The sequence below is a fragment of the Symphalangus syndactylus genome, chromosome 4, assembly GCF_028878055.3.
Source record: "Symphalangus syndactylus isolate Jambi chromosome 4, NHGRI_mSymSyn1-v2.1_pri, whole genome shotgun sequence".
Lineage (NCBI taxonomy): Eukaryota > Metazoa > Chordata > Mammalia > Primates > Hylobatidae > Symphalangus > Symphalangus syndactylus.
In genome coordinates, this window is record NC_072426.2 from 120173529 (window position 1) to 120191891 (window position 18363).

Consider the following 18363-nt stretch of genomic DNA (forward strand, 5'->3'; position numbering starts at 1 on the left):
GCCAACTAAAGGTGGGTGGTAGTTGGTAAAAATTCTTGTGTTTACCAGGCATTCTTCTAGGGCTGACATTTGTTCTTCTCTTACTTTAACCCACTAGTTCTCTTCTACTTTGGTCAGTTCTTGAAAACATCTAGTCTTAGGAGTGAAGCTTCTTTTGAAGCTTACAGACTTACTCATGGTCCCATCTTTGTCCTCATTCTTAAAGGACAGGACTTTTGTGGTCATAATATAACCAAAATCTCCTTATGCATAATTTGAAGACCTGAGAGGTAGGGGTTAACACATCCAGAACTGATCCCCTGCAGGCCAGCTTCTCAGAAAAGAAGATGGATGCTAGCAAAGCTCCATAGAAACTAGTTAGGCTCAGTGCTCAAGGCAATCAATCATGACCTATTGCAAAGGCTTGTCAGGAGGCCTCTCTCTCCTGACAGGGGAGAGGTTGGTGTTCCCCAAACTATGATTGCCCATGTGGTAAATCTTACTATTTGTATGCCATGCCCTATGACTGCAACCACAAGGCCTCTCTCCTTGGTCCCTCGCCCCCTCCCTGACACCCCCTGCTGATCATGCAGGGGAGAGGCTGATGTTACATCAAATCATGAATGCTGAACTGTACCAAGGCTTTGCCATGTCATATTGCATTGCGTCTGGCTCCTAATCATACAGCATCTGATGACAGGATAATGGGAGACCAGAACCCTGCTATTGTTCCTGCCTCTCCAAGTTCTCACAAAGCAATGCTTTTCCCAGTTGGTCTGCTGTGAGTGCTGCTTACCAAGTTACCTTGCTAGCATGGCAATTGTTCCAGTAAATGGAATATCTGTCTAGGCACCCATCATGGCCTTCCAGAAGCAAGTCAGGAAAGCAGAGATAGACTAAAGACTCAAAAAGAGGGTCTAGTAGCAGAGTTGTTGTCAGCCTTTGGGAGTTGGTGACTATTAGCAGGAATGACCCCTAGAAAACTGAGGAGTGGGAGACCTACAGGGTTAAGACTCAATGATAGAATGTATTGTTTTTTTTTATTGAGAGTAAAATAAGTTGCCAAGGATGGGATGGATACTGTACTGAGAAGAAAGCTGAACCACTGCTTCATAACACTCATGGAAAAATAAAACAATATCACATAGTGCCATGACCACTAAAGAACGGGTAGAGGAGATAATTAGGGAAGGGTACTGACCATCAGCAAACAGGGATAAGTGGGTTCCCAATTCTAACTCCTCTCTATGAGATCAAAACGGGAAAGGGGACAGTCCCTTATAGTGGTGGCCTCCTCCAGAAGTCTGTTGCTGGGTCTGCCTTCCACTGCTGGGTGTTTCAAGGGAGAGCTGGTAGTTATTCCAATGTGTTTTCACAATACTGTGCTGCTCCTGGTGCCTTCTGAGCTCCTGGCAATTTATAGAGATACACTAGCTAGTGTCTGTCCAAAAACTGTCAACAATAAATTTTAGGATCCGAACTGAGCAAGCTAGTCAGGACAGCTGTTTCTTTCTTCAGAAGTCCCCCAGTCATTGGAAGAACTTGGAATTAATGCTTAGATTATGGTTAGCCTTACTCCAACTCTGTACTAAAGTCATACAGGAGGGTCTTCCAAGCCGGAAAATGTGCACTTTCTATGTTGTTCTTACAATGGTCTCCCCTGTCTTGTCTGCAGTGAATATATTCAGTAACTTGGGGTTGTCACCAATCATCTATCATTCAGGAGGACATCTAATTTTCCTCCGGGTTTCCCACAGCAAAGTCAATATCTAGACTCAAAGCTAATGGATTGAAATGGAATGGGCTGCTGATGAAGTGGGAGATGATACTTACAAGCCACCCACTGGAATTGGGAGAAGGGAAAGGACTAAAATGGGGACTGAAATGAAGGGTTAACTTGTCCAAGACTGACCTCTCCAGTCTAGCCCCCGACAAAGAAGGCTGGCCTCCTGCACAGCTCAACGTAAACCATCTAGTCTCAGTGCTTAAGTCCATTAATTTGGTCAAAAGCAAGGGTTGAACTTAGCTCATCATGGGGAAGAGGAGCGAGGAAAGTGCTGGTGCTTCCTCTACTATGAATGCTGGTGTGGTAAACCCTACTGCTAGTTTGCCTGCCCACCAAACCTCACCAATAAAGCTGCAACTGCAAGGCTTGGACCCCAGTCCCTCATCATGCCAGAGAAGAGGTTGGCATTGTATCCAACCACTAATGCTGACCTGGCAGGATAGGATTGAAATGAAGGCTGTGCCACTCATCTTGCTATTGTTCCCTGGCCTCAGATCATATCAAAGGAGGAGCTGGTGTTTCCCCAGTCATGTCTGGCCCTGATAGACCTCTGTGTGCAGCTCTAGAATGAATGGGAACATCTATTGATCCAGTGTCTGAGAGCTTTCTCCAGTGCCCCACAGACACAGTGAGAATGCTGTTTGTCCATTTGTCCTGTTTGCATAATAAAAACCTTACAAATAAGGTCACAATTCTGAAAGAGATACAGATTTGTTCCAAGTGTTTTTCAGTTGATGACTACTCCAAGCCAGACACCCCAGGTAAAGATCTGAAGATATTTGACCTGAAGAATGAGACTGCCAGCCCTTGAGCCAAAGGGAACCAGGCCATGCCGCACACCAAAGACCCGTTTTTAGCAGCAGTGGGGACTTGAACCTATCTACTGTTCATGACTCTGGCCAGGGAGCTCTGCGTGGGGCTCTGGTCACATTTACACCAGTGGGATGAACATGACCCCTGACTGTAGCCATGTGCCCAGTCTCTGTGGCTCTGGCTTCTGCTCATGTTCCTCATTTGCTCTGCTATGGTTCCCTGAGTGTGCTGGAGCCCTGCCAAGGACTATAGCCTGCTTGGTTGGGCCCTGACAACCTACCCGTTGCCATCTGCCAGCTAATGTCCCACTTTAGCATGAATGAGGGCACCCCTGGAATCAGGATGCTGCCACCTGTCCCTGGGCACAGCTGCCACCTAGCTGTTGCTGCATGGCCTCCATTTGCTTGTCTGGACCAATCAGATCACATATGCGGAAGCTGGGCCATCATCACCTCAGAGGGAACCCTCTAGCCAGGTAAGTCCCCACTCCACTCTAGCCACATATTCTTGAAAGTCCTAATTCACTTTTTTTAGGGTGAAAATTCTACCCCATATTACAGAAGCTTCACAGATAATTTTCACCCTCACTAGGTACATCAAACACTCAAAGTTAATCTCCAGAGTTTTCATCAACACTGACTTAGTTGTTTTATCTGTCAGGCAATAAAGGTATGATTCTAGGGTTTATGAACTATTTAAGGGCTTAGAAAAATATTTTAGATCTGACAAAAGTAGTTCCAAAACAAAATAACACACTCTCAAATGATCTCAAAAGCAAAAGCCTTTACAATTCTTCATAACCCAAACTTTTTACTTATGAAATATGAGTGCATTTCATCATCCAGTAGGGTGGAGCATCTAAACTCGAGCAAGCCAAGGACTTGAGAGTGTAATCTCATGGCAGACCCTCCCTGACTGCTCACATTTTCCAACCTCATCCTTTCCCTCAGTCACTGTGTGGCTGCCACTAAATGGTAGGTGCGACCATGGTGCCGTGCGTACTAACCACAGGGCCCATAGGCAGAGTATTTCTTGAACAAATGGGTGCATAGATGAATGAATAAATAAATTAAGCAATGTATAAATCCTCCAACAGAAATATTTTAAGATATTTTTAAAAATCAGAATGAGAGGGGAATGGGGAGTTGTTGCTTAATGAGTAAAGAGTTTCGGTTTTGCAAGGTGAGAAAGTTCTGGAGATTGGTTGTGCAACCAAGTGAATATACTTAACGCTGCTAAATATACTTAGAGATGATGAAGATGTCTAAGTTTTATGTTATGTTTTTCGCCACCATAAAAAATTTAAAAATCAAACAAAATTTTAAAAAAGTAGAAATAAAATTTACAGAAAAATTCAAAATACACTTATGACAGCTATCTGAATCTCACTACAGCCACTCTTCAGTTTCATCAACACAGCCCTGACTTCTTTGTCCTATTTTCACATAATATGTATGATTTATTCTATGGCTTCTTTTGGGGGGGGTCAGTAATTGACAGTTCCATTTGACAGTCCAGTCAGAATTTGATGGTGTAATTACAAAAACAAAATAAAAACAATTTTACTTTCAATTTTATATAAGGAAGAACTTAACCCTTTTGTACAGTTTGAAAAATAAAACCTGACTTTTAGCAACAGGCTAGAAATTTTTAACAAGTTTGAAATAACTTCTCAATTTATAGTAAGCCATATCTCCTCAGTGTGTACATTTATAATCACCTAGAGTCTCTGCACTCAGAAATAACTACTGTTAACATGTTAGTGTATTATATATGCACAACATAAATATATTTTACATTGTTTTTATTCTTATTTTTCTATTTAATGTATCAGGAGCATTTTCTGAAATTAACACATATTTGGGGTTTCCTATATTAATTTGGAATAAAATCCAAAGTCCTCACCTTGGCCTACAAGCCCCATTGTGATCTATCCTAAGCCTCCCTGTCTAATTTCAGCTTCTTCCACTTCCCACCTTCCACTCACTGTCTTCTAGTCACACTGGCCTTCTTGCTGGTCCTTAAGCAATGATCAGCATGCACTTGCCTCAGGACCTTTGCACTTATTGCATCTTCCCTCTGGAACCCCTTTCTTCAGATTTTCACAAGGGCTTCTCCCTCATTTCATTGCTGTCTCACCTTATAATAGATAAGCACCTTATATAAAGTGATAACCATTGTGTATCCCCTTGCTCTACTTTATTATTTATTGTAGCACTTAACACTGACTTAATATTATATTATACAGCTATTGATTGTTAAGACCTGGTTTTCCTAGAAGAATGTAAGCTCTACAAGGGCAGAGACTTTGTCTTGTTCATTCTTCTATCCCCTGACACTAGGTTCTAAATCACCATTTGTTGAATGAACCAATGACTTTTGCTTTAACCTATTTCATGACTGCACAGAACTCTGTTGCATGGATGTTGCTAAATACATTTAGCTAATTCCCTTTTCTGGGATACTATAGATTGCACTGCAGTGGAATACTTAAATATGTTATCTTAAATACAGTAGTTTTCCATTGTTTTATCCGAGTTAATTACATTGAGTGCAGCAGCTTCCTAGCCATCCCCCTTCCTCTTGACCCTCCTCTCACAGTTTGTATCACAGACAGACTGGTATCACACTCCTTTCCTTGCCCTCCGTGTACAGAAGCTTAAGTCCAAGCTCTGACTGCTGGTGTGTCCCTATTCTACCTTCCCACTGTGGTTTCCCAGGGTGGGAGGAGGGGGGAGGATCACAAAAAAATAACTAATGGGTACTAGGCTTAGTACCTGGGTGATGAAATATCTATACCACAAACCCCATGACACAAGTTTACCTATGTAACAAACCTGCATATGTACCCCTGAACTTAAAATAAAAGTTAAAAAAATCATTTAACTATTCCAAAAACACCCTACACTTCCCACTGGACGCAGGTTGTCCCTCTTACCAGTTGCTCTAATTATGCTTTAGTGTACACTGTTCCCTCTTCACAGAATATATTCCTATTTATTTACAAGCCTAAATTCCACCCATCTTCCAAGTCCCTTGCCAGTCCCTCCTGACTGCATCGTGCCTTCCTTGAATCTAGTCTGCATGATCTCTCACTTCTCTAAGCTTTTCTAATACTCCCTATGTCTAGCCATGCATGGTGGTTTCTGACCACGTTCAGGCACTTCGTGAGCTTTAGCTACAATCACATGAACTACAACTTCCTGAAGCACTTTCAAAGTCCTATGCAGTCCTAGTCACAAAATAATAAATATTTTTAAAATTTAGCAGTTTCACCAAAGTAAAAACTTTTATGCAAAATGAGATAGTGTTTTGAGGGAAGAAATGGCATTATTCAAGATCAAATCTTTTCATCTTTCCCTATATTTTCTTTGCATATTATCTACACACTATTCTGCCATAAAAATTTTCCATTCTTAAATTCCTATTTGCAATCCTTGATCAGCCACTATACAAAATCTATTTCTGACAATTTTGTTGTTGTTTTAGATTTTGGCTTGTCTTAACATTATTAAGTATGAAGTTATTTTTAAATGAGTATTTCATTCAGGAATTATTTTAAAAATCATGATGAGGTGGTATGTGAGTTATACAGATATTTCTTGGTTTTCATATAAGGGGCATGGGGCATTATGAAAATCACAAATTATAACTTTCATTCTTTTCATCCTGTGTGTGGAGGGGTGAGGGAGGATGCTTTCTCTTGGTGAGGATGTTACCGGGTGGGAACTGTAGGCTGAGCACTCAGGCAGAAGCATGAGCAAGGGATTCTGCAAAAAATATTCTGCAAGGAATACTGAAGCTGGATCCACAAGTCACATGGTTTTGCTTTTTGATATCAATAATATACATGATTATGCTGAAATCTAAGTCTTTTTCTAGACCACCACGTGTTTTTCCATTGTGTGATCTCAGGATCCACCAAAACACACCCAAGACATCTTGGCAAATGCCCACTCACCATCTTCCTCGTAGAGAAGACCCATATGCATGTGTGCCTCAGCTTCTTTCTTCCCACAGTCAATTTTGATCAGCTGAGCAATCTTAAAACATCGTTCATAGAAGTGGTTCCTTACCCACTTGTCTTCAGAATTATCGAAGTAACAGGCCAGAGCATACAAGTTATTATATACATCTTCGAAGGATTCTTCAAAGAGAGACAAGCACCATGAGTGGCATTAGAAAGATGTCTCATGGCACACCCTTTAGAACGGCAAACCAATATCATGACATTTATTTCCTATTTTTCCTTAAAGATGTGATTACCAATTTTAAAAATTGAGTCTAAAAGCAAAAATTAATTTAACTATTGTATTAATTACATTAATTAAAGGATGTGCAGATGAGTAAAGCAATAAAAGCCTTTCTGAAAACTTAGAACCCGTAGGAAATTGACACTATCTGGTTGAAACAGGAGGCTTTAAGATGTAGGACAGGACAATACCTACTAGCAACGTGCTCAGAGCTTTTGGAAGAAAGGATTATGTAGTATCATTGAGTACTTTTCCCACTGGAGGTTTGAAAGTACTTAGAGATTCTAGAGATGGCAATGTTTCTCAGCCATGGCAAAAGATAATGTAAATGAAGAAAGCAGAATGCATATGAAAATACCAAGGTATTTCATATCATAAAAATGTCACGGGCCTGATAGATACAAGAAATGATTATCAGAATGACCCTATAAGCTCCGTATGCTTTCAAGCAATGTTTCTAGCAATACAAATTTCTAGCAATGTTAAGAAAGAGTAGACTTCTATGCTTCTGTTTTCTATGGGTATTTTTTTGCTTGGAATGCATAAATACTAGTCGTTTTTACTCAGGAAGTTGTTAAACTCTTGTAGGTTTTTTTTCCTAAAGGGTATCTAACCTATATCTACATAAAAAGTGTGTCCATCAATTGTGAATCAGTCTTATAAACCCCACTGTGATAGTAAACCTGAATGAATATGTCTATGTGTTAATAAGTCATGCCTCAGTCCTGTAAATTCCACTCTAATGGTGAATGTGAACAAATTCATAATATTTATGCCTTTTGTATTTATGCTGAAAGCATAGTTGTATTATAAAATGCAGTGGTCTCTGGGTTACCATTCCAATAACTTTTTAATAACAATCATTATATATTAGAATTCACTGATATTAATTGTTCACGACTACCAGAGGAGTCAACCCACATATTCTTGAAGAGATTACAATTATGAAAAATATTGCCCAGTAGGACACCTATAAGATTAAAACCAAAACTCAGAAAAAATGAAACAGGTTGATTACAACAATGGGTCGTTTTGCAGAACTGTAAGTCACCCCAATGTTTCAAAAGAAATTTCTAAAACCGATTCTATTCCTTTACATATACTTCTTTAAAATTCCAATGGAAATTAAGATTTATATCAAAATAAATTTAATAACTGGAAAACAAAATAAAAAGTTCTCCCTGTCCTGGAAGTTGCTCGGGATTCCGGAGAGCCATTCTGCTTTTCGAGGACACTCACACCAGGTGACAGCTCAGGTGAAAAGTAGAGCATAACCTAAGTTATTTATCTGACGCAAATACTCCCACCTCAGAATACTTCTGTGCTTTGTCTTTCCATTATGAACTTCCTACATAATGTGAATACAACACTAAAGTCTGTTTTGTAATATTTCATATTCTTGGTTATATTTACTGATTAGAGAGTTATTGCTTTTAGAAGCCAGTAAGTAAAACATTTCATATTTTCCACTTTAATAAAAAGTATATATATAAAATTAAAAACATATGCAGTCCTGAAACAATTTTTTTATATTTTAGTAATTAAACTTTAATGTAAAAATATTTGCAACATTTCATAAGTTTTTTTTTTTTTTTTAGGAATGAGTTAGATAAGCTACCAAGATTACATATTTAAAGACTACTTGTCAGCTAAGCTATTTTTCTATGAAAAAAAAGGATGGTTTTCTAGAATATTAAATATAAAAGAATATATTCAAGTTTCAAATCTTTGGGCAATCCAAATACATGTCCAGTGCCCTTTACAACGGCTACAAGTAGCCTTCTCTCCTTGCGTAGACCACTTCCTTGAATTGTCAGCAGGTATATTCAGAAGATGAAAATCAATTTTATTGTGGGTTTCTTATGCTCCTTAAAAAGAAGATTCTACAATAAAATACATTTGGGAAACATTTTTGCAAATTTCCTTTTTCAGTAAACCACACAATATACATCAGCATGCTAGATGCTCTGATCAGTCCTGCAATAAATCAACCTGCTTAACCTCAGTGTTAGTTCACTGGGTATTTCTCAAGCTTATTTTGCCAGAAAATTGTTTTGTTTTGCTTTACATCAAATCTGTAAATACGTGTGGCATTTTGCTTTAGTAGAACATAATTTGTGTATCTTAAACAAACATTGTTAGAAAAAAATTGCTGCTCAACCCTTAATAAATTTAAGTCAAGTGTAAATAATGTTTGAATTATCTATTGATTCTCTTACCCATTACCATTATTGTCATCTCTTCCCTAGCCCCATGGGGCATAAGGCCCAAATCAGATGTCACAGATGGCACAGCAATGATTCATGACAATGGATAATATTTTTTAGAAAAAGTATCACGGACAAAGAAACACTTTAACAAATGGAAAATCCCAAAAAGAAATGATTGGCTTACTTTAAACACACCTTTGCTATAAAACAGCAAGTGTTTTATAAAGTAATTTAAATAACTCTAGGTTACTGCTCTGTAAGTCTCAAGAGATAGAACTGACCTGAGATGACTATTGTTAGTGCCATAGCTTTGATTAAATGAACTTCGCTGTGACCCTAGAGTGATGGTTCTTCCAATGAGAAGCAACGAGAATGCTCAGTTATATGCTATCTCAGGAAAATTGTCTCTAACGTCACAACCATATAGAATGGAACTTTAAGATACTATTAACATATTTCTATATTCTAGGCATACATACACATTTTAAGATTTAGGATTCATTCAAGTTAATAAGAGTGAATGTGCATATCTCATTTTCTGGTACATCCCTAATTCAAACCACAATTTTCCTCCAATAAAGTTCATGTGTTGAATGTGGAAAAAAAATTATAACAATTTTTGAAAAAAGGTGACACAAATGTTTACATGTCCTTCAGCTAAAGTTTTTCAAGTAATACTTTTGTAATAATTTTAATTTTCTATATTTCAACCAGACAAAAGCCACTGCATTTTGTGGGAGATAATCCTACAGAAGAGACTTTGGCTATTATAACATTGGACTTTGGGCCAGGTGCGGTGGCTCACGCCTATAATCCCAGCTCTTTGGGAGACCAAGGTAGGAGAATCACTTCAGGTCAGGAGTTCGAGACCAGACTGGCCAACATGGTGAAACCCTGTCTCTACTAAAAATACAAAGATTAGCTTGACATGGTGGTTTGTGCCTGTAGTCCCAGCTACTCAGGAGGCTGAGGCAGGAAAATTGCTTGAACCTGGAAGAAGGAGGTTGCAGTGAGCTGAGATCACACCACTGTACTCCAGCCTGGTTGACAGAGCAAGAGTCTGTCTCAAAACAAAACAAAAATTTAGACTTTCTTAACTTTTGGATTGGAGAAACATTTTTACTTATAGTAACTTTTCTTTAAGAAATATTATATATTAAAATGTTTTCTACCCTGAAATAGACTATTTGGCATTTTAGGTTCTTATAAATTTGAAAAAGCTTTATGACAAGCTGGCTCACATCTATGACACCTTATGACAAGTGACATATTTAGCTTATATTTACACTATCTCCAATGAAATCCTCAATTTAAAACTGAATATGATAAAATTCAATGGAATAAAACAGCTAATGAGCAAATATTATCTTAATTAGTTCTATTTTCAGTTTAAATATCACTGTAGAATTTTGGGCAAATACTAGAATGTACATTGTTTTGTTTTCTTTTGTTTGTTTTGTTTTGAGACGGAGTCTTGCTCTTGTCACCCGAGCTAGAATGCAATGGGGCAATCTCAGCTCACTACAACCTTTGTCTCTCGGGTTCAAGCAATTCCCTGCCTCAGCCTTCTGAGTAGCTGGGATTACAGGCGTCCGCCATCATGCCCGGCTAATTTTTTTGTATTTTTAGTAGAGACGGGGTTTCACCAAGTTGGCCAGGCTGGTCTCGAACTCCTGACCTCAGGTGATCCACCCGCCTTGGCCTCCCAAAGTGCTAGAATTACAGGCATGAGCCACCGCACCCAGCCAAAATGGAGGGTTTTTTTACAATAGCACTTTTTATTTACAATAGTTAATTTCTTGAGAAATAATTGTAAATAATATTTTAAAGTTCACCAAAATATTTTTTTCACATCCATCCTGAAGTGAAACCCTTTTCATAATATAAATAACCACCTCCTATCCCACTCCTGCCACACACACACCCTAGTTCATTTGTTTTGTTGTTCACATTTTTGTGTGTCTCATATTCATAAGTCAGGTCACAACCTGACGGGAAATATGTATTGGCTCCAACAAATAGACACTCTTCTAATGTTGTTTACATGACTCCATAAATTTTCTCCATGGTACCATTGGGTAACAAAAAGTTGCTAATACCCTATTTTGTCATAGAAAAGCCTGAAATGACATGTAGACATCGTCATGTTGAGGCCTGAGTTTTTCTTTTTGAATCCTGTGGTATTTTCCCCAAAAAATTTGGAGAAAAGAATAATTTAGAATACCAAATTTACATGCCAAATTCTAGAATTTCCTTTTTTTATTTGATTATAGATGACTAGTTAAAATGCCCAGTTCCTAATATGTAACTAAGAAATATTTATGACAACAATATCAGTATAATTAGTGTAGAGATGAAAATATTTAATACTTGGAATGTATACTAACTTTGTGGAAAATTTTGAAATACAAAAAATTCATTAGAAATGATGTAATGGAAAATATAAAATTGACAATTTTATTTGCAATTGTGAATTGCAGGATTTTCATGTCTTTTTACTATTTACAAAGATAAATTCTCCGATTCAAATCAGTAGGACTTCTTGACCCAAACTTCAAAGTCCACTATCTAAACTTAGGAAAATCAGTGTGATTTTCAAGTTATAGTACTCTTTGAAAGTATCTCCTCTATGAAAGTCAACATTCAGATTACGTATACAGAAAAACTGTAGAAAGGTTTAAACCTAATGATAGAAACTATGTCAATTCATGGGAAAGTTCTGGAGATATTATTAGGTGCTATGTGTTGTCTTCCCTGGCTCGGAAGGACATCACCAGAATGCCCCCGTGTCTGGGCAGCCTCGTGATCCAACATTCCCTTTCCTTAATTCCATAAAGATGCTTAATTGACCGAGTTGAAGTGTGCTAAGTTGTCTTAATGTTTCAAATTCATACATGAAACAATCTGGAATCTTCCCCCAGGAGCTCGCTGTTCTGGCTCCTTCTGTGCTCTGCCCACAGTTCCACCACTTACCTTTCCTCTCAGCGTCCTCAGCCCTGGTCAGGTAATGGTAGAAGTAATCCAGTTTATCAGGCTGCTCCTCCAGGGGCTTCTGCAGCCAGAAGAGGGACCTGACTCTCGCAGCCTCCCTCAGGGCATCCCACTGCTCCATCAGAGCGAAGAGCTCGGTGAAGGACTTATGATAACCATCTCGCAGCATGTCCACACAGATATTCTTCTTGTAGGAGTTCCTATAACTGGGAATATGAATCAGAACACTCTCAGGTTTATGTTAATCCTTTCAGTCTGCACGGTATTTTCATTCTCTAATAATTAAAGGTTGAATCATGTTGCCTTTTTTCCCTCAGTGAAAGCACTGAAAACTATCAAAAGATCTTTGCCTCAAACACTTACAATTGAACAACTTCTGTTTAATGAAAGACGCCAGGAGCTATCTAAATACAGTAATTTTAATGAAATTACATTATAAACATATCAGTTCCAGAGCTGAGCTCCATTTGATAAGGACAAATAAGCTATTTACCTGATGAATATTAAAAAATACTTGATACATCAGCCTCCCACCAAAAAAAAAAACCTCAACAAGTCAAGCAAAAATAAAACTTGCCATTTAATATCAAAACAATATTCTCTCTATATTAGTAGTTTCACTGTATGTTACAGAAGTTCATCATTCTTTCATTCATGCAGAGAATATTTATTGAAATCTATTACTATGTATTTTTTAATTATTTTCAGTTAGAATTAAGTTAATGATTAATAATTATATTCTAACTTCAATAATCAAATGCAAAAAGATAAAGTGACAAACGAATATTCCATTTAGTCAAGCGACAAATAGGTACTGAGTTTCCTACTAAGTGCCAGGCACTGTTCTAGACCAAATAGATTCCATGCCCTTGTGACGCTTACATTCTAGGGGCAGAACGTGACTAACAAATAAGTAAGCAAATGAGAAATAATTTCAAATCATGAAAATTTCTAGAAAGGAAATAAACAGAATTGTGAGATAATAGCTGTGTAGTGGCTATTATTCCATTAAAAGAACAATTAGATACCAAAAGATACAGCTTTTATACCAAAAGATATAGCTTTCTATTCTTTAAAAAAAAATAGGACAAATGACATGATGTGATACTACTGGCAACAAAAATTCACCGTGGAGTGGAAACAGCCTAGACCACCAAGATTAAGTCCAGTTTGTTTTTTTTTTTTTGAGACGGAGTCTCGCTCTGTCACCCAGGCTGGAGTGCAGTGGCGCGATCTCGGCTCACTGCAAGCTCCGCCTCCCGGGTTCACGCCATTCTCCTGCCTCAGCCTCTCCGAGTAGCTGGGACTACAGGCGCCCACCACCACGCCCGGCTAATTTTTTTGTATTTTTAGTAGAGACGGGGTTTCACCGTGGTCTCGATCTCCTGACCTCGTGATCCGCCGGCCTCGGCCTCCCAAAGTGCTGGGATTACAAGCGTGAGCCACCGCGCCCGGCCGATTAAGTCCAGTTTTGCCTCACCTTCCTCAGTCTCCAGTCTTCTCATCTCTAAGCTGTGTATATTAGTATATGCTACCTACATCATGGGATTCCTATAGGAACCAAATGAAATTAGGTGTGTGAGAATACTCTGGGAAATGTGAAATCTCACTGCTGCTTCTCAATTCCTCATTATGCATTAGATTCACCTACAGAGTTCAAAAAAACAAATAACAAAACAAAACAAAGTGACTAGATTTGCATCTGCCAAGGATTTCTTATCCAGTGGATCAGCTTAGATAGAGAACAAACAAATAAGGAGTGGCAAGCAGGAGAGTGTTGAGACAGGAAGTTTAGAAAAAAGGCAGGGCCCAGATCACGAAGAGACCTTAAGGTAAAAACAACAGTGAGAAGTTTGGACTCAAAGCTGGGAGGGAGGTAGAGCTATTGGAGATCAGTGTCAGGGAACTGGTGACGAGACTACATTTTACAAAAGTCATCTGGAAGATGTATCCCAGCTGAACTGCAACCTTCCCCTATATGGCAGTCAGATTGTTACAGAACTAGTCCATAAAGAGAATAAAGAGACCACATGGATCCTAGGTCAAAAGATCAAAAGCCAAAATTTGGTATGAGAATAAGATATATTTGAAATGGGGAAGAGGAAAGGAATAGTGGTTGTTACTTATCCCTGTCCTCCAATTGCGATAGAGGAGGAAAGTATGGAGAAAGGCAGTGAGATGCTTGGAGGGCCATGTTCTTTCTCTTCCTCACTCCAGTCAAATGGAGGGGCTCAGAGAATAGAAAAGTCAACATCCTGTGAAATGCAGTGGGAGCCAAGAGTAGAAAACACTCACATCCTGCTTCCCATCTAGGGTTCTTGAAGGCAGGGAGGATTACCAACATCCCTCTCCCCACCTCCCCATATGCAAGGGCATGCAAAGGCAGCAAAAGTCCCTGCATAGCATTTCTAGGCAGAGGAGGACCAGAACCAGCCCTGTAATTGCCCACAGCCCCCTGAATGGTATAGGAGAAGGGACTTAATATTCCAGTGGGCACCATGTGTGGCCCAGAAGTTACTGGGAAGAGAGGGCTGATATGTCTGTCACAATGTCATCTGGCCATAGCAAGGAGATGTATCCTAAAGACTGTTCATGGGCTGCCCACTGGCGACTGAAGGAAGACACAGCTAAGGCTGAAATGAGCAGTACTGGGGAGCTCCTGAAGGGTTCAGGTCAGCTTATTTCCAGAGCTGATAGAACAAAGATGGATCAAGTACCTCAGAGAGGGACACATGTAAAGGACCTCATAATCTAGGAATGCATTCAGCTATAAGTAAAAGAAACTTGTCTCACAGTGCTGTGAAAAATGGAGGTTTCTAATTTTCTTGCCTAAAGGCAGGCAGCTGAGGGCCTTGGTTCGGTAGCCTGGCAAGTTCAAGGCTATGTCTCTGGGGTTATCTTGACTTTCCCTCCTTCTGGTCCCTTACTGGTTGCTACAGGGCTGCTACAGCTTCAGACATTATGTCTACTTTCAAGACAGGAAGAAAAGGGAAAGTGGGGTGGCACTGGCATCCCTTATTTTAGGGAAAAACAAAACATTCCTGCAACCACTAGCAGATTTCCACTTGTTTATTGGCCAGAACCCTGTCACAGCCCCACTCCTCACCTTGGTGCAAGGAGTCTGGAAAAACAAATACCCTGCCTGCTCTTGGTCATGTTGCTGCCCCCAAACAAAACTAGAGCTATGTCTGCAAAGATGGAGGAAGGAATGGATACTGGACAGACAAATGCAGTGACAATTACAAAGTCCTGGAAGTCAGGGATGTCCAGTCTTTTGGCTTCTCTGGGCCACATTGGAAGAATTGCCTTGGGCCACACATAAAATACACTAATACACTTTTTTTAGCTGATAAACTAAAAAAGTAATCACAAAAAAATCTCATAGCCTTTTTAAGAAAGTTTATGAATTTGTGCTGGGCCACATTCAAAGCCATCCCGGGCCGCATGTGGCCCATGGGCACTGGGTTAGACAAGCTTGTTCCAGGTCAAGATCTGAAAATAAATGCTGTTACCCCAGGGGGTTACCAGATAAAATGTAGGATGCCTAGGTAAATTTTAACATCAGATAAACAATGAATGATTTCTTTATTAGCAGTATGCCCCGAATATTGCATAGAACGTACTTATTCCAAAAAAAAAGTTTCTTGTTTTTGAAACTCAGACTGAACTGTATGCTCTGTATTTCTATTTGCTAAATCTAGTAACTCTACTCCGCTAAAGCCCCCAGTAGTGCGACGCTGTTTCTTTGTAGGAAAATAGGGTAAGGGGAAGAAGTTTTAGAATCTTGAACAACCTGAGAAACTGCCGAATTGGACTGACTTTACCTGAGAGTGACAAGATTGGATTTTTACACTAGGGAGGATCAAGGCTCAGGGCCAGGAATTAAAATTAAGTTATAAAAAAATAAAGACTTTCAATTTAGCATTCTCGAGTCTGTGAGTCAGAAATTCACACCTGATCCAAGAGAAGGGAAGGGAGGAGGGTAAAACCGGGAGCAGGAAGAACGGATGGGAGACCGGTGGTCGCAGAAAGGAGAGGTGCTGGGGGTGGAACCAGGGTAAAGCTGGAGGGATGGAGAGAAGTAGGTGAATTCAAAACATTTTAAGGAGACAAAAATATGGGTTACTTGGTGATTCAGAGGATATAAAAGGTGAAGGAAAGGGAGGAGCAAGGATAACAACCAGGTTTTGGGATTGGGTAATGGGTAATTAGTAATTTGCTGAAGAGGAGAACACGAAAGGATGAACAGGTTTGGGGAAAGATAATGAGTTAAGGTTTAGATAATTGGAGTTTCAGGAGCCTGAGGGGACCTCCACGTGTTACCCTAGAAGGCAGTTTGGGGGGTGACATAGGAGGCCTGAGAGGACAAGGGGTTGGAATCTTGCCTCACACAAGCAATGCCACCTTTGTATGTGTATGCACTGGCGGCCAGCCGATCGTCCTAGGAGTGAAGAAAACATTTGGGGGCCAAAATGAAGAAAATTATAAATAGATAAAAATTAAAATTGACCATAAATGATACAAATAAATGCTAGATAGGGCAGTTAGAAGGCCCTCTCAGTTCTAATCACAACAGGGTCAGAAATCCAGAAAAATCACTCTCTGGGCCTCATTTTCCCCACCTGGAAGATGAAGGTGCCTTTGCTGGATTTGGTCCACCCAGCATCTAACTCCACATCCACAGGAGGCACATTCTAAAAGTAGTTCAGAAATAACCAGTCCTACGTTGTGTGTAGTCTTGGTGGCATGGAAATTCAGGGACTCCCTAGCCAAGGAGTGGGTTATTGACCCAAATTAGGCCAACTGGCCTCTCTCCCAAAATTCTGAAACCAGAGGCAAGCAACATAAAGGTGTAGGAGGTTGCTGGTGCTCAATCAATCTGGAAGAATCTTGACAAGATTCTCTCGTAGTTCCTGCTACCTACGTCCATTTGAGAGGGCTGAGTCTGGTCTTTTTCTTCTGATCTGGGTTCTCCTCTAAATTCCACTATATCCTTTCAATAAAATCATTTCCACTTGATTTAGTCAGAATCCATTTCTGCTGTCTGTGACCAAAGAACACTAAGTGCTTCAGAAGGGGTTGGACAATAATTTCCACAACGCCTTTCAGCTTCAAACATCTGTGATATATAACTAATATCAATTTTTAAAATTTCTGGTACATTTTTAAAAAAGATCATTCTTTAGAGATGATGTTACAAATAGAAATGTATTTAAATATGCATATAGAACTATGCTGCTATCATCTCTATTTTTTATACACATGCACACATACCTATGCATACAAATATAGCTACTGTTTAAGTCTCATTGCTAATATTTGAGAGCAAGAAAGGACAAATATAGTGGTTTAATAAATAGGTTCCTATCTAAACCTTCATAGTTAATGCAAATTATTTCTTTTAACCAGAAAATCTTCTTTTATTAAAATAAATCGGCTATCGAAAAAAAAGGAATGTCAATCTCTACCATTATATTTGAATTTCTCAGGTTTTAAATTTCATAACAGAGAACCATAGCCAAAGTTCACTTGCTGTATGAAAGAATTGTTTTAAACACAAATAGAAATATAAACAAAACTCAGATTTATTCACTTAATCGTTATTTCATTTGGCCATAAACTTTTTAGGCTTTGGTTTCATTTACGCATTAAAAAACTTTTATGAATATTAGTCTAAATTAAAAGATGCTGTTTTTAAGCATCAGAAAAAGAAAAATCTTCTTGAACTGATGCCATGATACTGGATGAAAATAGAGAACGCTGGTAAAATTTATGGAGAGATTTAATATTACGAAACATGAGGAAAGTTCATCTGACAGGAAAAAAATGTGCCATTCACAGAAGCAAAAGTTGTCACATTCGTGGACATGCTGAATGTATCCTAAGGAAGATCTTTGCCACTGCAGATACTTGGGGCTGCAATAGGATAAGGGATGCAGCTTGAGAATGCATTTGAGAATGAAATTAAGTAGTCAAGCATTTCATAGGGGTTTTATTGCCATTTAAGGGCATTATTCATTCAATGGAGATGCTGTTAACTGTTTTGAATTCACATCAACATCTCCCTAAAAAAATACAGAGATTAAAAAAATCTAGAAACTGACAGAAAGCAGAACTGGACAATATGGCATAACTCTACAGCAGGTGAATATGTAGAGATGCTGGGAAATGGAGAATTTACTGCTAAACAGCCATGGAAATATTATAGTGTTTTAAAATTCTACCTTAAACTATTTTGAATAGCTACTATTTATAGAGCACCCACAATGTGTCAGGCACTGTGTAGACATCATTTCTAACTGGCACAATAACTGTATAAAGTACTACTTCA

General features: G+C 39.0%; 1 protein-coding gene across 7 annotated transcripts in view; it reads right to left on the bottom strand.

The window, feature by feature from the left end:
• Positions 1–18363, bottom strand: part of TTC29 (tetratricopeptide repeat domain 29) — a 266130-nt gene that overhangs the window by 216721 nt on the left and 31046 nt on the right. For all 7 annotated transcript variants that reach the window (XR_008657260.2, XM_055276061.2, XM_055276059.2 and 4 more), the window contains 2 exons: positions 12015–12238; positions 6540–6725 (listed from right to left, as the gene is read on the bottom strand). Coding sequence is in view for 6 of the 7 variants with exons in the window: in XM_055276061.2 (XP_055132036.1) it covers positions 6540–6725; positions 12015–12238 (410 nt within the window). In the remaining variant the exon portion in view is untranslated. The remainder of the gene's footprint in view (positions 1–6539; positions 6726–12014; positions 12239–18363) is intronic.